General features: G+C 37.8%; 1 protein-coding gene across 4 annotated transcripts in view; it reads left to right on the plus strand.

Annotated features, from left to right (window-relative positions):
* Positions 1-22,022, plus strand: part of CYP20A1 (cytochrome P450 family 20 subfamily A member 1) — a 69,625-nt gene that overhangs the window by 33,907 nt on the left and 13,696 nt on the right. For 3 of the 4 annotated variants that reach the window (XM_065880271.1, XM_065880274.1, XM_065880270.1), the window contains 5 exons: positions 10,796-10,911; positions 11,949-12,003; positions 14,935-15,055; positions 19,529-19,640; positions 20,792-20,856. In XM_065880271.1, the coding sequence (XP_065736343.1) occupies positions 10,796-10,911; positions 11,949-12,003; positions 14,935-15,055; positions 19,529-19,640; positions 20,792-20,856 (469 nt within the window). The remainder of the gene's footprint in view (positions 1-10,795; positions 10,912-11,948; positions 12,004-14,934; positions 15,056-19,528; positions 19,641-20,791; positions 20,857-22,022) is intronic. The other variant, XM_065880273.1, reaches the window with a different exon arrangement.

Consider the following 22,022-nt stretch of genomic DNA (forward strand, 5'->3'; position numbering starts at 1 on the left):
TCCCCCTCCCCATACCCTCAAGTCCATTCTCTAGTAGGTCTGTGACTTTATTCCTATCTTACCCATGGGTACTTCATGACATTTTTTTTCTTAAATTCCATATATATGTGTTAGCATACGGTATTTGTCTTTCTCTTTCTGACTTACTTCACTCTGTATGACAGACTCTAGTTCCATCCACCTCACTACAAATAACTCTGTTTCATTTCTTTTTATGCCTGGGTAATATTCCATTGTATATATGTGCAACATCTTCTTTATCCATTCATCTGTCAATGGATATTTAGGTTGCTTCTGGCTATTGGTTGCTGTCCTGGCTATTGTAAATAGAGCTGCAATGCACATTGTGGTACATGACTCTTTATGAATTATGGTTTTCTCAGGGTATATGCCCAGGAGTGGGATTGCTGGGTCATATGGTAGTTCTATTTATAGTTTTTTAAGGAACCTCCATACTGTCCTCCATAGTGGCTGTATCAATTTACATTCCCACCAACAGTGCAAGAGTGTTCCGTTTTCTCCACACCCTCTCCAACATTTATTGTTTCTAGAATTTTTGATGATGGCCATTCTGAGTGGTGTGAGATGATATCTCATTGTAGATTTTTTTTTTTTTTTTTTTTTTTTTTGTGGTACATGGGCCTCTCACTGTTGTGGTCTCTCCCATTGAGGAGCACAGGCTCCAGGCGCGCAGGCTCAGCGGCCATGGCTCACAGGCCCAGCCACTCTGTGGCATGTGGGATCTTCTCGGGCCGGGGCACGAACCTGTGTCCCCTGCATTGGCAGGCGGACTCTCAACCACTGCGCCACCAGGGAAGCCCCTCATTGTAGTTTTGATTTGCATTTCTCTAATTAATGATGTTGAGCATTCTTTCATTTGTTTGTTGGCAATCTGTATATCTTCTTTGGAGAAATGTCTATTTCGGTCTTCTGCCCATTTTTGGATTGGGTTGTTTGTTTTTTTGTTATTGAGCTGCATGAGCTGCTTATTAATTTTGGAGATTAATCCTTTGTCAGTTGCTTCATTTGCAAATAGTTTCTCCCATTCTGAGGGTTGTCCTTTGGTCTTGTTTATGGTTTCCTTTGCTGTGCAAAAGCTTTGAAGTTTCATTAGGTCCCATTTGTTTATTTTTGTTTTTATTTCCATTCTCTAGGAGGTGGGTCAAAAAGGATCTTGCCGTGATTTATGTCGTAGAGTGTTCTGTCTATGTTTTCCTCTAAGAGTTTGATAGTTTCTGGCCTTACATTTACGTCTTTAATCCATTTTGAGCTTATTTTTGTGTATGGTGTTAGGGAGTGATCTAATCTCATACTTTTACATGTACCTGTCCAGTTTTCCCAGCACCACTTCTTGAAGAGGCTGTCCTTTCTCCACTGTACATTCCTGCCTCCTTTATCAAAGATAAGGTGACCATATGTGCGTGGGTTTATCTCTGGACTTTCTGTCCTGTTCCATTGATCTATCTTTCTGTTTTTGTGCCAGTACCATACTGTCTTGATTACTGTAGCTTTGTAGTATAGTCTGAAGTCAGGGAGCCTGATTCCTCCAGCTCCGTTTTTTGTTTTCAAGATTGCTTTGGCTATTGGGGGTCTTTTGTGTTTCCATACTAATTGTGAAATTTTTTGTTCTAGTTCTGTGAAAAATCCCAGTGGTAGTTTGTTAGGGATTGCACTGAATCTTAGATTGCTTTGGGTAGTAGAGTCATTTTCACAATGTTGATTCTTCCATTCCAAGAACATGGTATATCTCTCCATCTATTTGTATTATGTTTAATTTCTTTCATCAGTGTCTTATAATTTTCTGCATATAGGTCTTTTGTCTCCTTAGGTAGGTTTATTCCTAGATATTTTATTCTTTTTGTTCCAATGGTAAATGGGAGTGTTTTCTTGATTTCACTTTTAGATTTTTCATCATTAGTGTATAGGAATGCCAGAGATTTCTGTGCATTAAGTTTGTATCCTGCTACTTTATCAAATTCATTGATTAGGTCTAGTAGTTTTCTGGTAGCATCTTTAGGATTCTCTATGTATAGTATCATGTCATGTGCAAACACTGACAGCTTTACTCTTCTTTTCCAATTTGGATTCCTTTTATTTCCTTTTCTTCTCTGGTTGCTGTGGCTAAAACTTCCAAAACTATGTTGAATAAGAGTGGTGAGAGTGGGCAACCTCGTCTTGTTCCTGACCTTAATGGAAATGCTTTCAGTTTTTCACCATTGAGGATGATGTTGGCTGTGGGTTTGTCATATATGGCCTTTATTATGTTGAGGAAAGTTCCGTCTATGCCTACTTTCTGCAGGGTTTTTATCATAAAGGGGTGTTGAATTTTGTCGAAAGCTTTCTCTGCATCTATTGAGATGATCATATGGTTTTTCTCCTTCAGTTTCTTAATATGATGTATCACGTTGATTGATTTGTGTATATTGAAGAATCCTTGCATTCCTGGAATACACCCCACTTGATCATGGTGTATGATCCTTTTAATGTGCTGCTAGATTCTGTTTGCTAGTATTTTGTTGAGGATTTTTACATCTGTGTTCATCAGTGATATTGGCCTGTAGTTTTCCTTCTTTGTGACATCCTTGTCTGGTTTTGGTATCAGGGTGATGGTGGCCTCGTAGAATGAGTTGGGGAGTGTTCCTCCCTCTGCTATATTTTGGAAGAGTTTGAGAAGGATAGATGTTAGCTCTTCTCTAAATGTTTGATAGAATTCGCCTGTGAAGCCATCTGGTCCTGGGCATTTGTTCGTTGGAAGATTTTTAATCACAGTTTCAATTTCAGTGTTTGTGATTGGTCTGTTCATATTTTCTATTTCTTCCTGATTCAGTCTTGGCAGGTTGTGCATTTCTAAGAATTTGTCCATTTCTTCCAGGTTGTCCATTTTATTGGCATAGAGTTGCTTGTAGTAATCTCTCATGATCTTTTGTATTTCTGCAGTGTCAGTTGTTACTTCTCCTTTTTCATTTCTAATTCTACTGATTTCAGTCTTCTCTGTTTTTTTCTTGTTGAGTCTGGCTTATGTTTTATCAATTTTATTTGTCTTCTCGAAGAACCAGCTTTTAGTTTTATTGATCTTTGCTATTGTTTCCTTCATTTCTTTTTCATTTATTTCTGATCTGATGTTTATGATTTCTTTCCTTCTGCTAACTTTGGGGTTTTTTTGTTCTTCTTTTTCTAGTTGCTTTAGGTGCAAGGTTAGGTTGTTTATTCGAGATGTTTCCTGTTTCTTAAGGTAGGATTGTATTGCTATAAACTTCCCTCTTAGAACTGCTTTTGCTGCATCCCATAGATTTTGGGTCATCGTGTCTCCATTGTCAGTTGTTTCTAGGTATTTTTTGATTTCCTCTTTGATTTCTTCAGTGATCACTTTGTTGTTAAGTAGTGTATTGTTTAGCCTCCATGTGTTTGTATTATTTTACAGATCTTTTCCTGTAATTGATATCTAGTCTCATAGCGTTGTGGTCGGAAAAGATACTTGATACAATTTCAATTTTCTTAAATTTACCAAGGCTTGATTTGTGACCCAAGATATGATCTATCCTGGAGAATGTTCCATGAGCACTTGAGAAAAACATGTATTCTGTTGTTTTTGGATGGAATGTCCTATAAATATCAATTAAGTCCCTCTTTTTTAATGTATCATTTAAAGCTTGTGTTTCCTTATTTATTTTCATTTTGGATGATCTGTCCATTGGTGAAAGTGGGGTGTTAAAGTCCCCTACTATGAATGTGTTACTGTCGATTTCCCATTTTATGGCTGTTAGTATTTGCCTTATGTATTGAGGTGCTCCTATGTTGGGTGCATAAATATTTACAATTGTTATACTTCTTCTTGGATCGATCCCTTGATCATTATTTAGTGTCCTTCTTTGTCTCTTCTAATAGTCTTTATTTTAAAGTCTGTTTTGTCTGATATGAGAATGCTACTCCAGCTTTCTTTTGTTTTCCATTGTCATGAAATATCTTTTTCCATCCCCTTACTTTCAGTCTGTATGTGTCTCTAGGTCTGAAGTGGATCTCTTGTAGACAGCAAATATATGCATCTTGTTTTTGTATCCATTCAGCCAATCTGAGTCTTTTGGTGTAAGCATTTAGTCCATTTACATTTAAGGTAATTATCGACATGTATGTTCCTATTCCCATTTTCTTAGCTGTTTTGGGTTCGTTATTGTAGGTCTTTTCCTTCTCTTGTGTTTCTTGCCTAGAGAAGTTCCTTTAGCAGTTGTTGTAAAGCTGGTTTGGTGGTGCTGAACTCTCTCAGCTTTTGCTTGTCTGTAAAGGTTTTAATTTCTCCATCAAATCTGAATGAGATCCTTGCTGGGTAGAGTAATCTTGGTTGCAGGTTTTTCTCCTTCATCACTTTAAATATGTCCTGCCAGTCCCTTCTGGTTTGCAGAGTTTCTGCTGAAAGATCAGCTGTTAACCTTATGGGGATTCCCTTGTGTGTTATTTGTTGTTTTCCCCTTGCTGCTTTTAATATGTTTTCTTTGTATTTAATTTTTGACAGTTTTGATTAATATGTGTCTTGGCGTATTTCTCCTTAGATTTATCCTGTATGGGACTCTCTGTGCTTCCTGGACATGATTAACAATTTCCTTTCCCATATTATGGAAGTTTTCAACTATAATCTCTTCAAATATTTTCTCAGTCCCTTTCTTTTTCTCTTCTTCTTCTGGAACCCCTATAATTCGAATGTTGGTGTGTTTAATGTTGTCCCAGAGGTCTCTGAGACTGTCCTCAGTTCTTTTCATTCCTTTTTCTCTATTCTGCTCTGCAGTATTTATTTCCACTATTTTATCTTTCAGATCACTTATCTGTTTTTCTGACTCAGTTATTCTGCTGTTGATCCCATCTAGAGTATTTTTAATTTCATTTATTGTGTTGTTCATCATTGTTTGTTTCATCTTTAGTTATTCTAGGTCCTTGTTAAATGTTTCTTGAATTTTGTCTATTCTATTTCCAAGATTTTGGATCATCTTTACTATCATTATTCTGAATTCTTTTTCAGGTAGACTGCCTAATTCCTCTTCATTTGTTAGGTCTGGTGGGTTTTTATCTTACTCCTTTATCTGCTGTGTATTTTTCTGTCTTCTCATTTTGCTTATCTTACTGTGTTTGGGGTCTTCTTTTTGCAGGCTGCAGGTTCGTAGTTCCCGTTGTTTTTGGTGTTTGTCCCCAGTGGCTAAGGTTGGTTCAGTGGGTTGTGTAGGTTTCCTGGTGGAGGGGACTAGTGCCTGTGTTCCGGTGGATGAGGCTGGATCTTGTCTTTCTGGTGGGCAGGTCCATGTCTGGTGGTGTGTTTTGGGGTGTCTGTGGACTTACGATTTTAGGCAGCCTTTCTGCTAATGGGTGGGGTTGTGTTCCTGTCTTGCTAGTTGTTTGGCATAGGATGTCCAGCACTGTAGCTTGCTGGTCGTTGAGTGAAGCTGGGTGCTGGTGTTGAGATGGAGATCTCTGGGAGATTCTCGCCCTTTGATATTATGTGGAGCTGGGAGGTCTCTTATGGACCAGTGTCCTGAAGTTGGCTCTCCCACCTCAGAGGAGAGGCACAGCAGTGACTCCTGGCTGCAGCATCCACATGGCTCAGAGTAAAAGGGAAAGAAGATAAAGTACAATAAAATAAAGTAATTTAAATTATAATAAAGTTATTAAAATAAAGAAATAATTATTAAGAGAAAAAAATATAAAAGAAAACGGACAGATAGAACCCTTGGACAAGTGGTGGAAGCAAAGCTATACAGACAAAATCTCACACAGAAGCATACACATACACACTCACAAAAAGAGGAAAAGGGGAAAAAATTAAAAATCTTGCTCTCAAAGTCCACCTCCTCAGTTTCGGATGATTCGTTGTCAATTCATGTATTCCACAGCTGCAGGGTACATCAAGTTGATTGTGGAGCTTTAATCCGCTGTTTCTGAGGCTGCTGGGAGAGATTTCCCTTTCTCTTCTTTGTTCTCACAGCTCCCAGGGGCTCAGCTTCGGATTTGGCCATGCATATGCGTGTAGGTTGCAGGAGGGCGTCTGTTCTTCGCTCAGACAGGATGGGGTTAAAGGAGCTGCTGATTTGGGGTTCTAGCTTACTCAGGCCGTGGGGAGGGAGGGGTACGGATGCGGGGCGAGCCTGCAGTGGCAGAAGCTGGCGTGACGTTGCACCAGCATGAGGTGCGCCATGCGTTCTCCTGGAGAAGTCCCTGGATCCCGGGACCTTGGCGGTGGTGGGCTGCACAGGCTCCCCGTAAGGGGGGGCGTGGATAGTGACCTGTGCTCGCACACAGGCTTCTTGGTGGCGGCAGCATCATCCTTAGCGTCTCATGCCCGTCTCTGGGGCCCGTGCTTCTAGCCGCGGCTCGTGCCCGTCTCTGGAGTTCCTTTAAGCAGCGCTCTTAATCCCCTCTCCTTATGCAGCAGGAAAGAAAGAGGGAAGAAAAAGTCTCTTGCCTCTTCGGGAGCTCCAGACTTTTCCCCGGATTCCCTGCCAGCTAGCTGGGGCGCACTATCCCCCTGTAGGCTGTGTTCACGCCGCCAATCCCAGTCCTCTCCTGGCGCTCCAACCGAAGCCGGAGCCTCAACTCTCAGCCCCGCCCTCCCTGGAGGGTGAGCAGACAAGCCTCTCGCACTGGTGAGTGCCGGTCTGCCCTGATCCTCTGTGCAGGAATCTCTCCGCATTGTTCACCGCACTCCTGTTGCTGTGCTCTCCTCCGCGGCTCCGAAGGTTCCCCCTCAGCCACCCGCAGTCTCCGCCCGCGAAGGGGCTCCTAGTGTGTGGAAACCTTTCCTCCTTCTCTGCTCCCTCCCACTGGTGCAGGTTCCGTCCCTATCTTTTTGTCTCTGTTTATTTTTTCTTTTGCCCTACCCAGGTACGTGGGGGGGTGTCTTGCCTTTTGGGAGGTGTGAGGTCTTCTGACAGCATTCAGGAGGTGTTCTGTAGGAGTTGTTCCACGTGTAGATGTATTTCTGTTGTATATGTGGGGAGGAAGGTGATCTCCGTGTCTTACTCTTACGCCATCTTCCCGGCCCTTTATGTTTTTTTCCTACATTTCCTATTGTGAAAGTTTTTCTTAAAAGAAAGGAAAAAGCAGTGAATTATTAACTAAACTCTAGCACTCATTGCAGAATGAGGGTGCTGGAGAGCTGGTATAGCGTACAGGATTAATGGAAAGTGTCAGGGGTACAATCCTGGGAAAGTAATTTAAAAATACAAGTTAAGAGTCGTAAATGAGTGAAATTATCTAAAATAAGAAAATATTCATGAAATTTTTTTGTAATGCTATTTCTACAAGTAGAAAACCAAAAAAACTAAATATACAACAATATCGGAATTTCTAAGGAAATAATATCAACATGATAAATCTGTAAGAAATGTAGCAACATAAAAATATTCTTGGCCATTATATCATTGAGTAAATACATTTTCAAAACTATTTAGCATTGGTTACAACTTTATAAAATCTACACAGAAAAATAGCAATTTTAGTTTAAGATGGCCCCCAACATGTGCTCCCTTTTTTTTCTTCTTCTTCTTTTTTTTTTTTTTTTTTTTGTGGTACGCGGGCCTCTCACTGTTGTGGCCTCTCCCGTTGCGGAGCACAGGCTCAGCAGCCATGGCTCACAGGCCCAGCTACTCCGCGGCATGTGGGATCTTCCCGGACCGGGGCACATACCCGCGTCCCCTGCATCGGCCAGCGGACTCTCAACCACTGCGCCACCAGGGAAGCCCCCCTTTTTTCTTTTGTATTATATCTTCTGTCAGTAATTTAATGATTGTTATTCTTTAATACGTTTATTCTGAGCTGCTGCAATTTTTGTTTTGGAAGTAAGCAGGGCAAATTAAAATACATAGGCTGCATTGGAATAATGGATTATTTTTCATGGATAATAGTATTGCTTCCCAAGATTCTCTTCCTTCATTCTTTCAACAAATATTTATTGAAGCCTGTATGTGCTACGCACTATTCTATGTATGTATAGGAGACAAAAAATCCGTGTCCCCAGGCTTCCCTGGTGGCGCAGTGGTTGAGAGTCCGCCTCCCGATGCAGGGGACTCGGGTTCATGCCCTGGTCCAGGAAGATCCCACATGCAGCGAAGCGGCTGGGCCCATGAGCCATGGCTGCTGAGCCGGCGTGTCTGGAGCCTGTGCTCTACAACGGGAGAGGCCACAACAGTGAGAGGCTCGTGTACTGCAAAAAAAAAAAAAAATTCCCTGTCTTCTTGGGGTTTACCATTCTGGTGATTCCTTCAGTTCCAGCGTAAGTCTAGAAAAGCCAATTGAATGGACACGTTTTCTGCTATCTGCTAGTCTACCATTCTGACTCTCTTGATGGATGCATTTGGATTAATTACCCTTAATAATAAATGTATTTTACAAATACTGGTTTTAATTTATGTAAAAGGAAAATTAATAATTTATATTCTTTGATTCTAAATAAAAGTAGATTGTCTAGTATGGTATGCTCCTTGAACTGTAACATGGGCATAGATCAAATTTGAGCTTTTATTGAAAATGATTATGTTTTGGTATTTATATGAGTGGAAACTCATGGCTGGGTCACTTCTTCTGTTTTAAGTAAGTAATTCTCAACCTGGTCTGTACATTAGAATCACTTTGGGAACTTAGAACAAAACAAAAAATATTGAAGATCAGGCCCCACCCTAAATCAGTTTATTCAGAATATGGGATAGAGGTGCTTTGGTTGTTAGATCTTTTTTTTTTTTTTAATAAAAGCTCTCCAGATTATCCTCATGTACTTGTAGGATAGAGAATGTACAGCAGTAGTTCCCAAACTTTGCTACACATTGAATCTTTTAAACTTTGAAGCTTGACTTTTGCTCCTGAACATTCAGATTTAATTGGTAGAAGGTGTGGTTTATATTTTATGATTTGTTTTTTAAAAAAGCTTCCTAGGTGATTGTAATGTAAGCAAAGTTTGTGAACCATTGCAGTACAGTGTTAACAATTTCTCATTTTAATCACTAGCGTGTTATTAGATTCTTCAATTCTATAAATAATGAAGATCTAGAATATCCTGGTATGTTTTTCGTCCTGGGGAGGTGTCAGTGAACAAAACAAACAAAAGTTCCTCTCCTTGTGGCACCACATTCTAGTGGGAAGAGACAGATGAGAACCTGAATAAGTAAACTGAATAGTGTGTTAAAAGATGAAAGTTGCTATGGAGAAAATTAAATCAGGAAGGGGGATAGGAAGTGCTAGGGGTGGGGAGATTATTAGGAAAGGCCTCACCAAGATCAGGTGACTTGAGCAAACACTTGCAAGAGATAAGGAAACCAGTCCATGCAGATCATGTGTATATCCACAACAAGTAGTTGCAAAATCCTTGAGGTAGGATTCTTCCTGATATATTTGAGGTACATCAGGGAGCTGTATGCCTGGAGTGAAATGAGTCAGAAGAAAAATAGAAGGAAGTGAGACCAGAAAGATTGGGGGGATGGAACAGATTTTGTCTGGCTTAGGTATGACTAGGTTGCTACTGTGAGATAGGAAGAAGCCACTGGAAGATTTTGAGCAGAATTATGGATCTGAGTTATATTTTTAAAGGATTACTCTGGCTGCTGTCATAATGAGGCTCAGAGCAGAAGCAGGGAGACTAATTAGGGGGCTACTGCAATGAACCAGGCAAGAAAAATAATTTGGCTTGGACTAGGTGACGGGTAGCAGAAAATATAAAATTTTTTAAAAAGGAGTAAGAGAGATTAATTCTGTATTTTGAAGGTTAGAGCCACCAACATTGACTGCCAGATTAGATATGGGGTATAAGAGAGAAACCAGAGTTTTAGGCCTGAGTAATTGGAAAATGAAGTTAATAGGAAATAAGATGGGACAGACTGTAGAAAGATCCAGTTGTGAGGCGAAAGATCACGACTTCAGTTTTGGATGTGTTTATGTTTAGTATGCTTCAGACGTCGAAGTGGAGATATTGAGTTGATTGTCAGTTATATGAAACTGAGGTTCAGGGGAAAGAGATCCTAAATGGAAATATAAATTTGGAAGTGTTCAGTACATAGATTGTACTTAAAGCTTTGAGAATGGTGATCACCAAGGTAATGAATATAAGTAGAAAAAGAGGAGAGGTCCAAGAAAAGAGATCCCTGACCTTGGGCATTCTGTCATTAAGAAATTTGAGAGGTGAGAAGGAATCGACAAAGGATACTGAGAATGAGCTGGCAGTAAAGTGGCAGTAAAGTGTGGAGCCCAGGAGAGTGTGGAATCCTAGGAGCCAAATGCAAAAGTTCTTCCTACAGAGTAAGTGACCAGCATCAGATGCTGTGATAGGTCAAGTAAGATGGGGCCTGAGAAATCTGTGGATAAATTTCTTGATAGTTGGATTAATCTTCCAAATGTCAGAAATTTACTTTTCTGATTATTTCACATCTGCTTCAGTCTCTAAATGAGTGCTGATTTGGGAGAACAATGGAGTTAAGAGGACCGAATTTAGAAGGAAGGTGAATAATACCAGGGGAGGGATATATGTGTAAAAGGCCTTTAAGGGGCTAGCATTGTTCTATTTCTCGACCTGGTTGTTTGATTTACAGTTGTTTGTTAAATTGTGCATGTATGTTTTATTCACTTTTTGGTGTATGTGTTAAATTTAGCAAAAAGAAGAAAAGTAAGTAGATGAGTTTAAACATAAGTTAGCTTTTAAAGCATTATTGGTTACTACTTTTAACTTTGAAAGTTTTATTCTGCACATAGGAACATTGTAGAGATACAGAAAAATGTTCAATCCTCACAAATGCTTATATTCTAAAATCTTTTCTTGTTTTTCTTCTCTAAGCCCTTATGCAACTGGAATCTATTTTAAAGAAAATCATAAAAGAACGAAAAGGAAGGAACTTCAGTGAACATATTTTCATTGACTCCTTAGTACAGGGGGACCTTAATGACCAACAGGTGATGTAATTGTTAAATGTTTATCAAACAAAAGATAATCAGACATGTATAGAGTGTGCTTTTTATCCACTTTAATTAACCCAGACTCCCTCCTAGAATTCAATGGCTTTTTTCTTTTTTTTTTTTCTTGCGGTATGTGGGCCTCTCACTGTTGTGGCCTTTCCTGTTGCGGAGCGCAGGCTCAGCAGCCATGGCTCACAGGCCCAGCCGCTCCGCAGCATGTGGGATCTTCCCGGACCGGGGCACGAACCCATGTCCCCTGCATCGGCGGGCGGACTCTCAACCACTGCGCCACCAGGGAAGCCCCTTTTTTCTTTTTTATTGTATATCATCCAGAAATAGTATTTAGTATTTAGTCTCCTGTTATTTAGTTCTTTGAAGCAACTATATAGTATTTAATATTTGAGTAAGCAAATATCGAACCAAAGTTCTCTGACTGTAAAAGAGGAGGACTTGGATAAGCCTGTACTGACTAAGCTGCTCTGTCTACATTACCAGGTGTGGCAGCTTGGCTTGTTCCCAGTGTGTCTGTCACCCCAGCACACCACTGGGGTATTGTGTGTTTGTGGTGTTGTCAGGCAAAGGACAGGAGTGGAGCTGTTACTGCCACACCTACCTGTTCAATGTAGGAATCTTCTGCCCTACTCTATGCATGCAAGTGCTCATAGACAAAAGCGGTTTTCTGGGTGTGTGTGGGTGCAGAAGTTATATCAGGATCCAGGACAGTGGCAGGCTCTTCACTGTTCCTGAGTCTTCGTTCTGCTCTAGGCCAAGCTAGAACGATAGCACTGAACCAGTTTGTATGATGTATCATGAGCCAGTAATATTACTGGGTAAGTGTTCACTGTGTCAAAAATGCAGTGCAGTGTTTCGGTTGGTTTTTTCATTATATAGATTTTCTTTAAGTGAAAACCTCATAAAGAAATAACATGTTTTCCTTTTCCTTAACTCCCATTTTGTATTCTAGGTGATTTTACTAGGGCCTAATATAGGCCACCTTACATTTCACACTTTCTAAACTTAGTTTTGTTTCCTAGATCCTAGAAGACAGTATGATATTTTCTCTGGCTAGTTGCATAATAACTGCAAAATGTAAGTATAAATTGATTTCTGTTTGAGATAGGTTATAAAATATACAAGGATAAAGCTATTCTAAAATAAAGGAAACACTGTTTGCAAGACCTCTTTATAATTTCCCTTCGTTCTTCTTTTTTTATTCTTGTTTGAAAGGCTTGATTCACACAGGCACCTTTTTTTTTTTTTTTTAAAACCCCAGATGCTCTGTGCCACCTCTGAACATTGCCATAAGTTTCTTGACACAGTTTATGGATTGTGAATTCTAGTTAGTGCCTTTAAAATGAACTGCTATTGACACCTTTCCAGCCAGAGCTGTGAGCTTTTCAATTTCCTGCTGTGGCTTTTCACTTTGTCTTCAATCTAGTCTGCTATTATTAAGACCTACCAGCAGAGGAGATAGGCCACAGAAATCATGATTTAAAAAGAACTCTTCTCTTGGTGGAATTGAAGGTGATTATTATTTAAAATTCTAAAATGGGTGATATATTTCTAGTTTCCTTACTAGTTTTTAGTTTATCAGACTACCATTTGTTTATACAGTATTTGTAAAAATTTGTATATCCATAAAAATATACTGACATAAAATGCTAAAGGAGGTATTAAAACATCAGTTTAAAATCTAAAGAATTTATGTTAACTTGAAGGATTTCACTCACAACTCTTTCTGTTTAAGAAAATTTTAAAAAGGATGAGTATAAATGTAAACTTCCTATATTTCTTCTTTGTAAAATTTTTGATATCTAGACATGTCCAGATATTATAGATTAAATGGAATTTAGGTAAGCATGTGTCAAAAATAATGTATCAAACCTTTTAAATACTTGTTTAAAAATTTATTACATTAAAATATATCTTTGCTGAAGACCTTCAAAAAATCTGAATCATTTATACTCTGGATACCATAAAAAGTGACCATTTCCAAGGTTGATTTAATATTTTAATCTTTTTTGCAGTTTTTAGGGGGAATTTTCAGAGTATTGCTACTACTTTGCATGTGGGTTGGTTATTTTTTAAGGCACCTCTGAAATTTTGAGAGTCAGGATCGGCAGGAAACCTTAATTAAAGTCTCTCCTCTGCGACTTAGCAAGTCTTAGCCTAGAGCAAGATACTGAACTCTGCATCTTTCCTTTTCTAAAATAAGGGTGACCTCCAAGGTATCTTTCAACTATAAAATGGTGTCTTGATTCAATAGTATAATTAAAGAACATCAAGTGGCTTAAAATCCCATTTTAAAGCTCTCCCCTCTGTCATACTCTTTAATAGAGTTGTACAAAAGAACCAATGTTTGAGGTTATTAAGTGTATACAGTTAAATTAATTTTAAGTGATAATCTAGTCAATCAGTGTATATGAGTGCCTACTGTACTCAAATACTTGTGCTAAATCTTTCAATATTATATATTACTACATATTGTTGTAAAATTGCATACATGTACATACTGTACACTGTCCACGTAAGTTTTCATATCACTTGTGAAATAGAAATTCTGCAGTTCACTCAAAAGCCATAATAAAGAAACATATGTAGGAAGAAGTTAAGGTCCGCTACTCCTATGTGTTTTATGAACTCTGGGTGTGAGTAAATTATCAAAATAATTGAGCATGAGGTAGCTGTTGATTTTATTGATAATATTTAGTGCAGAAAGTGAATTATGTATTTTCCAGGCATTGGAATTGGATGATAAGTGACTTAGGTGAACATTTTAAAAAATTAACTTTGAGATAAATTTAAACCAGCCCTTTAGCTCAGGAAAGAGATAATTAATAAGCAGAAGTAGAAATTATTAAATGCATTTTAAGAAGTACTTGACATAGAAAAAGTAGAGCTGTACATAGAGTCATATCAAGCATAGTCTAGGGAAAGAGAATTTATGTGTCTGGATGGTTCCATTTGAACAGTTGTAATCCAGTGGATTCCTAAAGGGAATATAACTACTGTTTCCTCTGTTTTATGTTCATCATGTAATTAATTTTCTTACCTTTTGATTTTCCCAGTGATTATAATCCATAGCCATTTTAAGCAAAAGTAAGCCATAAGCTAGTGATCTTCCAGTGTTGATGTTCATCAAAGTAATTGTGGTATTTGTTAGAAATATAGAACCCTGGACCACACCCTAAACCTACTGAGTCAGGATCTGTGGATGGTGGGGTTGTGCCATCAGCAACCTCCCAGAAGAGTTTTGAGAACCACTGTCCTAAGCAATAATCAGTCTCAGTTCTTGAACCAGTGTATCTACCTTTACAAGTAAAAATTTAGAGTAATGATTTGTAGGTAAATCTCCTGCTACCTTGATTTGTATGAATCATTTAAAGCTCCTGAGGAAATTGATAAATCAATTTTTTTTTTTTTTTTTTTTTTTTGCGGTATGCGGGCCTCTCACTGTTGTGGCCTCTCCCGTTGCAGAGCACGGGCTCCGGACGTGCAGGCCCATCGGCCATGGCTTACGGGCCCAGCCTCTCCGTGGCATGGGGGATCTTCCCGAACCGGGGCACGAACCCGTGTCCCCTGTGTCTGCAGGCGGACTCCCAGCCACTGTGCCACCAGGGAAGCCCAGATAAATCAATTTTTTGATTTTACAAGGTCGATTGAACCAAACAGTTCATCACAGTTACCAACATTTAACACTTCCCCAGATGTGAAGTTTATTTATTATCATTACTATTTTATCTAAGGTAAAATGTATTAAGTGCCTTTGATTACTTGCCAGTTTTAAGAAAGAAATCTAGATTTCACTATCTCTTTTTGGGAATATTCTGTAAATATTCATGTTCTGTTCAATGAAGTACAAATCTTGTGAACAGTCTTGTTTTATCTATTGGTAGCATTTATGTATCTTTTGTATCAGAAAAAAAGGAAAATACCAAAAAGTAATAAATTTGTTTCTTATTCTGCACCCAAACTATGAATTAGCTGCTTTCATTGTTATTAATATAAATTTTCGCTTAGTGTGTACCTGGGCAGTTTGTTTTTTAACCACCTATGAAGAAGTTCAGAGAAAACTATATGAAGAGATAGACCAAGTTTTTGGGAAGGGACCTGTAACTCCAGAGAACATTGAGGAGCTCAGGTAAGAACGCAATAAGAGGAAAGAGGAGATCATTAAAGGGTAAATTTGAGTTGGTTTATCTAATATAAAGCTAATGCTAATATCTAGGAAAGCTGTATATTTTTACAGGACTTAAAGTATTTACATACAGATTTTAATGGATAACTTAACTTGCTTTTTAAAATCTTGAGGTACTTTTGGGAAACCTTTACATGAGCCTGTATAAAATAGTATCAGTGATATCTAATAAGTGGAACATCCACACCTTGTTGGTACAAATGCAGAATGGTACAGTTCTGTTAGAAAACAATGTGGCAGGATCTTATGAAGTTAAACATACTATATGACTCAGCAGTTCTCCTAGGCATTTACCGGAGAGAAATGAAAACATATGTCACACAGAGACCTGTATGCAAACATTTATAGTAATACTATTTATGATAGCAAAAACTGGAAGTAGTCCAAATGTTCGTCAACTGTTAAATAGATAAATTGTGTTATATCTATACAAGGAAATGTTACCAAGTAACAAAAAGTAACACAATATCAATATACGCAACAACACAGATAAATCTCTTTATGCTAAGTAAAAAAAAAAATCAAACACAAAAACTGCCTACAATACGTTTCATTTAGGTGAAATTCTAGAAAAAGCAAAACTATTGTGATAGAAAGTATCACAAACCACTGATCAATGGTTGTCTGGGGCCAGAAATGGGGAGGAGATCAATTACAAAGGATCATGAGGAAAGTTTTTTAGGGTGAGGGAAATGCTCTGTATCTTTCTTGTGGTTGTGTTCACACAATTATATACAATTACTAAAATTCATCAAACTGTACAGGTAAAATAGATACTTTTTTTTTTTTGCGGTACGCGGACCTCTCACTGTTGTGGCCTCTCCCGTTGCGGAGCACAGGCTCCGGACGCGCAGGCTCAGCGGCCATGGCTCGCGGGCCTAGCTGCTCCGCAGCGTGTGGGATCTTCCCGGACCGGGACACGAACCCGTGTCCCCTGCATCGGCAAGCGGACTCTCAACCACTGCGCCACCAGGGAAGCCCCTAGATACTTTTTTTTATATGTAAGTGATACCTTAATTAAAAAGATTTTTAAAAATAACAGCTGTGACTTCTTAGGGGGTTGGAAGTCTGAGGCTGGGTAGCAAGCACCCTCACCTTGGATCATCTTTCAACTATAGAAAAGAAGATAGGGATACAGCCATTGGAAAGAACTCGAAGCTATGGGTTTCACAGGGAGACTTTTGTTACCAATTCTTTAAAATGTAGGAAGCTTTATTACAATTTTAAAAGTAATACATACTTGTTTTTTTAAATTTTTTATTTTAAAAATTTTTTAACATTTATTGGAGTATAATTGCTTTACAATGGTGTGTTAGTTTCTGCTTTATAACAGAGTGAATCAGCTATACATATATCCCCATATCTCTTCCCTCTTATATCTCCCTCCCTCCCACATACTTGTTTTTTGAAGTTTTTATAATACAGAAGTGTATGAAGTGGAAGGTGAATGTCCTTTGTAAAAGAGATAATAATTGTTAACTATCTGTATTGTTTTTCCAGACTTTTTCTGTGCATATATACATATGTATTTAACACAAAAAAATTAAAACCATTTAAAAATACAAAACATGTAACGCTTCTGTAAATTCCTTTTTTTCCGTAAATGTGCTGTGGACAGCGTTCCTATACGTAGTAACTCCACATCCAATCAGTGACTAAGTTCTGTTGATTTTGCTTTCCAAATAACATTTAGTTGGAAGTTTAGTTTTAGTTCTTTCCATTGCCCCCACTGCCTAGAGCACCATCAACTTGTCTGGGATATTTCAACAGCCTTGGATTTGCTTCCCTCCTATGCATTCTCCAGATTGCTCTTGGAGCCTGTGACTATACACTGTAATCGCTTCAACTACTTTAAAAATACACATAACCTGTGACCAATCCCAAACCAACAATCTCTTGGCATCAGAAATTTTCAGAAGCTTCTCAGGTGATTCTAATGTGTAGCCAAAGTTGAGAATCACTGTGCTAGTCATCTTTCTATATCTGGGGAGTCATACCTGATCAGACTCCCCAACTTAACATCTTTCAGTGACTTCTGGTTGCCCTTAAGATAAAATTTAAACTCACCAGCTTAGCTTATAAGGCATTTCAGGAGCTAGGCCTTGCATTCCTCTCCCACCTTATCTCATTACTTGTGTCTCTTCATACCCTTGGATTCAGCTGTACTAAATTCTTTTGTTTCTTCAAATGTAAAGCACTCTTTTTTATCTTCTGGCTTTTGTCGAGATTCTCTCTTCCTCCCTCCTCTAGCTAACTCCAGTTTTTTCTGCAGGTCTCAGCCTAAGTGTTTATTTCTCTGCAAAGTCCTTTCTCTAGTTAGGTGCTCTTGCCATGTGTCCCCTAACACCCTGAACTTCCTTTATCATAACAGTTACTGTGCCCTTTTTTTTTTTTTTACTTCTTTTACTTTATGGCCACAGAGGAAGTAGAGGTTAAAGAGAGGCTGGAGAGAACTATTATAAAATTCCAATTAATATCATCAGATAATTTGTGAGCTGTTGTATTCACTGAAACCAGAACAGAACAATCAGAGAAATTTCTGGAATGGAGCAGCTCCACTAGCAATTTCAAAACCTTCCTGACTGTAGCACCCTAAATAAGAAGCCGTGTTTCTAGGAATACACTCAACTGGTTGTGCAGAACAGCCATGTTAAACTAAACTGAGATCTGACATTGACTTCTTTGCCATCCATCTTTTTAATCAACTTTGTTGGAGTATAATTTACATATGATAAACTACATTTATTTTATACTCTGCCTTTTTTTCTTTGTGTTTACGTTTTTAATATACTGTGGCTTTTTAATTGTTCATTCTTGATGTCCCTTCCCCTGCCAAGTAGACTTTGAAATTCTTTGAGGGTATCTGTCTTGTTCACTGTTGTAGCTCAATATCTAATGCAGTGCTTCTAATGTAGTAGGTACCCAAAAAATATTTGTTCAAAGAGGAAAGGATGTTTCCTCTTGTTTTTGTTGCTTTTAGAAATTACAAAAATCAGCATTCCTATGCTTACATCTTTGCTGATATTTCTGATTGTTTCTATTAATAAGGTTCAACTGGCATTTACTGTGGATCCAACTCGTTATTTTTAATGGATGCATAGTATTGCATTGTATGAGATTATTATTTAAGAGTATATGCAATAGTGTAGTGTTTACGATTAGGGGCTATGGAGTAACAGACTTGGGTTTGAATCCTACCAATACCACTTACCTGCAGTGCACTTTTAAACAATTGCCTCATTTTTAAAATCTGTAAAATTAAAAACTAATAGCATCCATGAGTTTCTTATAAGGATTAAATGAGATACTGCATAGAAAGTATTTAACGGAACTGGCTCATAGCAAGATTTCAGTACATTTTAGCTTTTATTCTCATTGGGAGGCACACTTCATATTTTCATATATATTGCCAAGTTATCCTTCAGAAAGGTTGTACCAATTTATACTTCCACCAACTGAATATGAATATCCTTTTCCGTATTTTTTGTTAGTGTTTGTGACAGTACTCTTGTTCATCTTTGCTAATCTGGCAGGTAAAAAAATTCGCTTTGATTGGCAATCTTTCCATTGTTAATGAGGTTGAGTATCATTTCTTAGGTTTCCAGGCCATTTGCATTTTTTCTTTGTTTTTATGGTTTGCTTTTTTATATTTTCTGTCCATATTTCTATTGGGGTATTTGATCATTTTAATTATGAATTTTTAAAGAGCTTTGATGCATTAAGGATATATTTATTGTAAATATTTTTCCTACTTAGCTTTTAATTTTACTTATGATGATTGCAAGTATGAAAAAAGAACTTCCATAGTCATATCATTCAATATTTGTGTTTTTCTTTATGGTATCCTTCATTGTTTCAGTATTTTTATAATTTTTAAGTAGAAAAGTCTTTTATTAAAATTTTTATTAAATCCTTTATTAAAAATAAAAGACGTTGGGGGCTTCCCTGGTGGCGCAGTGGTTGAGAGTCCGCCTGCCGATGCAGGGGACACGGGTTTGTGCCCCGGTCCGGGAGGATCCCACATGCCACGGAGCGGCTAGGCCCGTGAGCCATGGCTGCTGAGCCTGCGCGTCCAGAGCCTGTGCTCGGCAACAGGAGAGGCCACAACAGTGAGGGGCCCGAGTACTGCAAAGAAAAAAAAAAAAAGAAAAGACGTTTCTACTCAAAAATTTTAAAAATATTGTTTCAAGTTTTCTTCTGGTACTTTTAAAGTTGTTTTTATTTGTTTAAATCCTTACTCACCTGGACTTTATATACCTCTAATATATAATGTATTTTAAGCAAATAAGAATTATGATATGACTATTTCAAATTAGGAAGGTTATGAAAATTGTTGAATGACACTTTAAAATGTATATACATTTCAAACTGCCTCTCCCAAAATAAAGATCTTCAAAAAAAAATTTTTTTAAACAGGTATTGTCGGCAAGTACTTTGTGAAACTGTTCGGACTGCCAGACTGACCCCAGTTTCTGCCCGGCTTCAAGATATTGAAGGAAAGATTGACAAATTTATCATTCCTAGGGAGGTAGGAAACATTTGGTATACTTAACCCATTCAGTTATTCTTTTCAACTCTGTTAGTGTGTGTTTTTAAATTTTATTGTTTAAAGTGTCCAATAAATGTTGCCTATTGTTAAAGACAAGTGTTATAAATGACAAAATAATATGTGCTTGTTTTAAAGTTCAAACAATATAAAAGAAAGGCTCATTTCTCCACACGTACTACTGTGAGTAGTTTAGTGTTTATTTTGTAGGTCTTTTTCTTTTTATATGTATTACTCTGTGTGTATATATACATGTATACGTATGTATTTTAAAAACCAAATTCATATGTGAAAGAGTACTCTAAGTATTCTTTAATTTTCTTTTATTGAGTGTACCATGGCAATCGATACAACTGGCACTTACTATGGATCCAACTCATTATTTTTAATGGATGCATAGTATTGCATTGTATGAATGTACCATAATTTATTTAAGCAGTCCCCATTGATGGAAATTTAGATTGACGTTAATTTTTTTCATTATTACAAATTGTATACTTGTACTGGTATTGGGAGAGCCTTAGAAAAGGAGTTTGGGGGCCAAACAGCACATGTGTGTAAAATTTAAATTGCCCTCTACAAGGCAGTTTATACTTTGAGCAACAGTGTATGAGAATGTTTTTCCTTTCCATATTCTTACCACATCTGGATTTATGAACCTTATATGAAAAATTCTCTTAAGTTGCTTTCCCCTGATCATTGGAGAGATTGAACAGCTTTTCATATATATACTAACAGTTTGTATTTCCTTTAACTTCTTTCTAGTGAGTTTATATGTCTTTTTGTATATTATACATATTAATTCTGTCACTTCTATGGCAAATTTTTTTTCCTCTCTGTTATTTATCTTCTACTTGTTTTATGGTGTGTTTTTTGTTTTATTTTTACTGGATACGGGTTTTAAATTTTCATGTAGTGAAGTTTGTTATTCCTTTATGGCTTCGATATTTTGTGACATGCTCATCCTTCCCACTGTGAGATCACCAAAATAATGGCCTGTGTTTTCTTCTATTATTTTATTTTTTATTTTGTATTCACTATCTATATTAAAAGAGCATTTAGATAAGTTGGCTTTCTGGGCATCATTTTGTCTCTGTTAGACCTTGAATAACTAGAGTAATTTTTTTTTGCAGACCCTTGTCCTTTATGCCCTTGGAGTGGTGCTTCAGGATCCCAGTACTTGGCCATCACCATACAAGTATGAAATTTCTGTCATTGTCTTTGCAATTATTGATTTTTATGTGTTTGCATGTTTTGTGTTCCTTTTTAAGTTTTGAGGAGAAAATTCAATATGTAACAGGCATATAACAAAAGAAAGCCACTGCCTTCCCTGTGTATCTTCTGCTCACTGCTTTTTCTTTCATGAATCTACTGTCTGCTACCCTTTGTCTCTCCTATTACCACTTCTATCCTAAGATCTATTTAATTACTTAATCTCTACAATTATTCTTTAATTTCAGTGGTATTTTGGAGTTATTTTACTGATAAGTGGGTATTTTTAAATTAATTACTTAATTTTATATTTGGCTGTGTTGGGTCTTTGTTGCTGCACGCGCACTTTCTCTAGTTGTGGCGAGTGGGTCTACTCTTTGTTCTGGTGCGCGGGCTTCTCATTACAGTGGTTTCTCTTGTTGTAGAACATGGGCTCTAGGCATGTGGGCTTCAGTAGTTGTGACACGCGAGCTCAGTAGTTGTGCCTTGTGGGTTCTAGAGCGCAGGCTCAGTAGTTGTGGTGCACAGGCTTAGTTGCTCCGCAGCATGTGGGATCTTCCCGTACCAGGTCTCGAACCCATGTCCCCTGCAATGGCAGGCGGATTCTCAACCACTGCACCACCAGGGAAGCCCTGGTAAGTGGGTATTGGTTGTGCAGTTTCTTTATTTTCCTTCTTTTGGCCTCAATTATTAAGCTCTTTAGTCGAATGCAGAAAATAGGTGTTGTGTGTATATTGTTATGTGTGAGAAGAGCAAGGGAGGGAAAAGGTGAAGAATAAAGTTGATATTGTTTGCCTCTTAGGTAGGCATCTGGTAAATCTGCCTTAAAGAAATGGGTTAAGATTTACTGCCCTGAAGAAGGTTATTCATTGAGTTGACTGGGACTAAGAGCTGTGTGAAATGCAGGGGACAGAGTTGATGGCATGGTTGAAATAGTAGAAAAACCTACTTCTGGAATATAAGGATGGGACATTTTAAGTGTTCCTATCATTTTAGTTTTTAATATTACAATGCTATTAAAGGGGAATCTATTAATAAATGAAATAGCAGTCCTTCAAAATCTTCTGTAAAAATTAAGTAAATTTTATATTCCAAGGGGATTTTGTAGCAAAATTAAAGATATACATTGGTTAAAAAAAAGTATGCTTATAC

Source organism: Phocoena phocoena, chromosome 7, assembly GCF_963924675.1.
Source record: "Phocoena phocoena chromosome 7, mPhoPho1.1, whole genome shotgun sequence".
Lineage (NCBI taxonomy): Eukaryota > Metazoa > Chordata > Mammalia > Artiodactyla > Phocoenidae > Phocoena > Phocoena phocoena.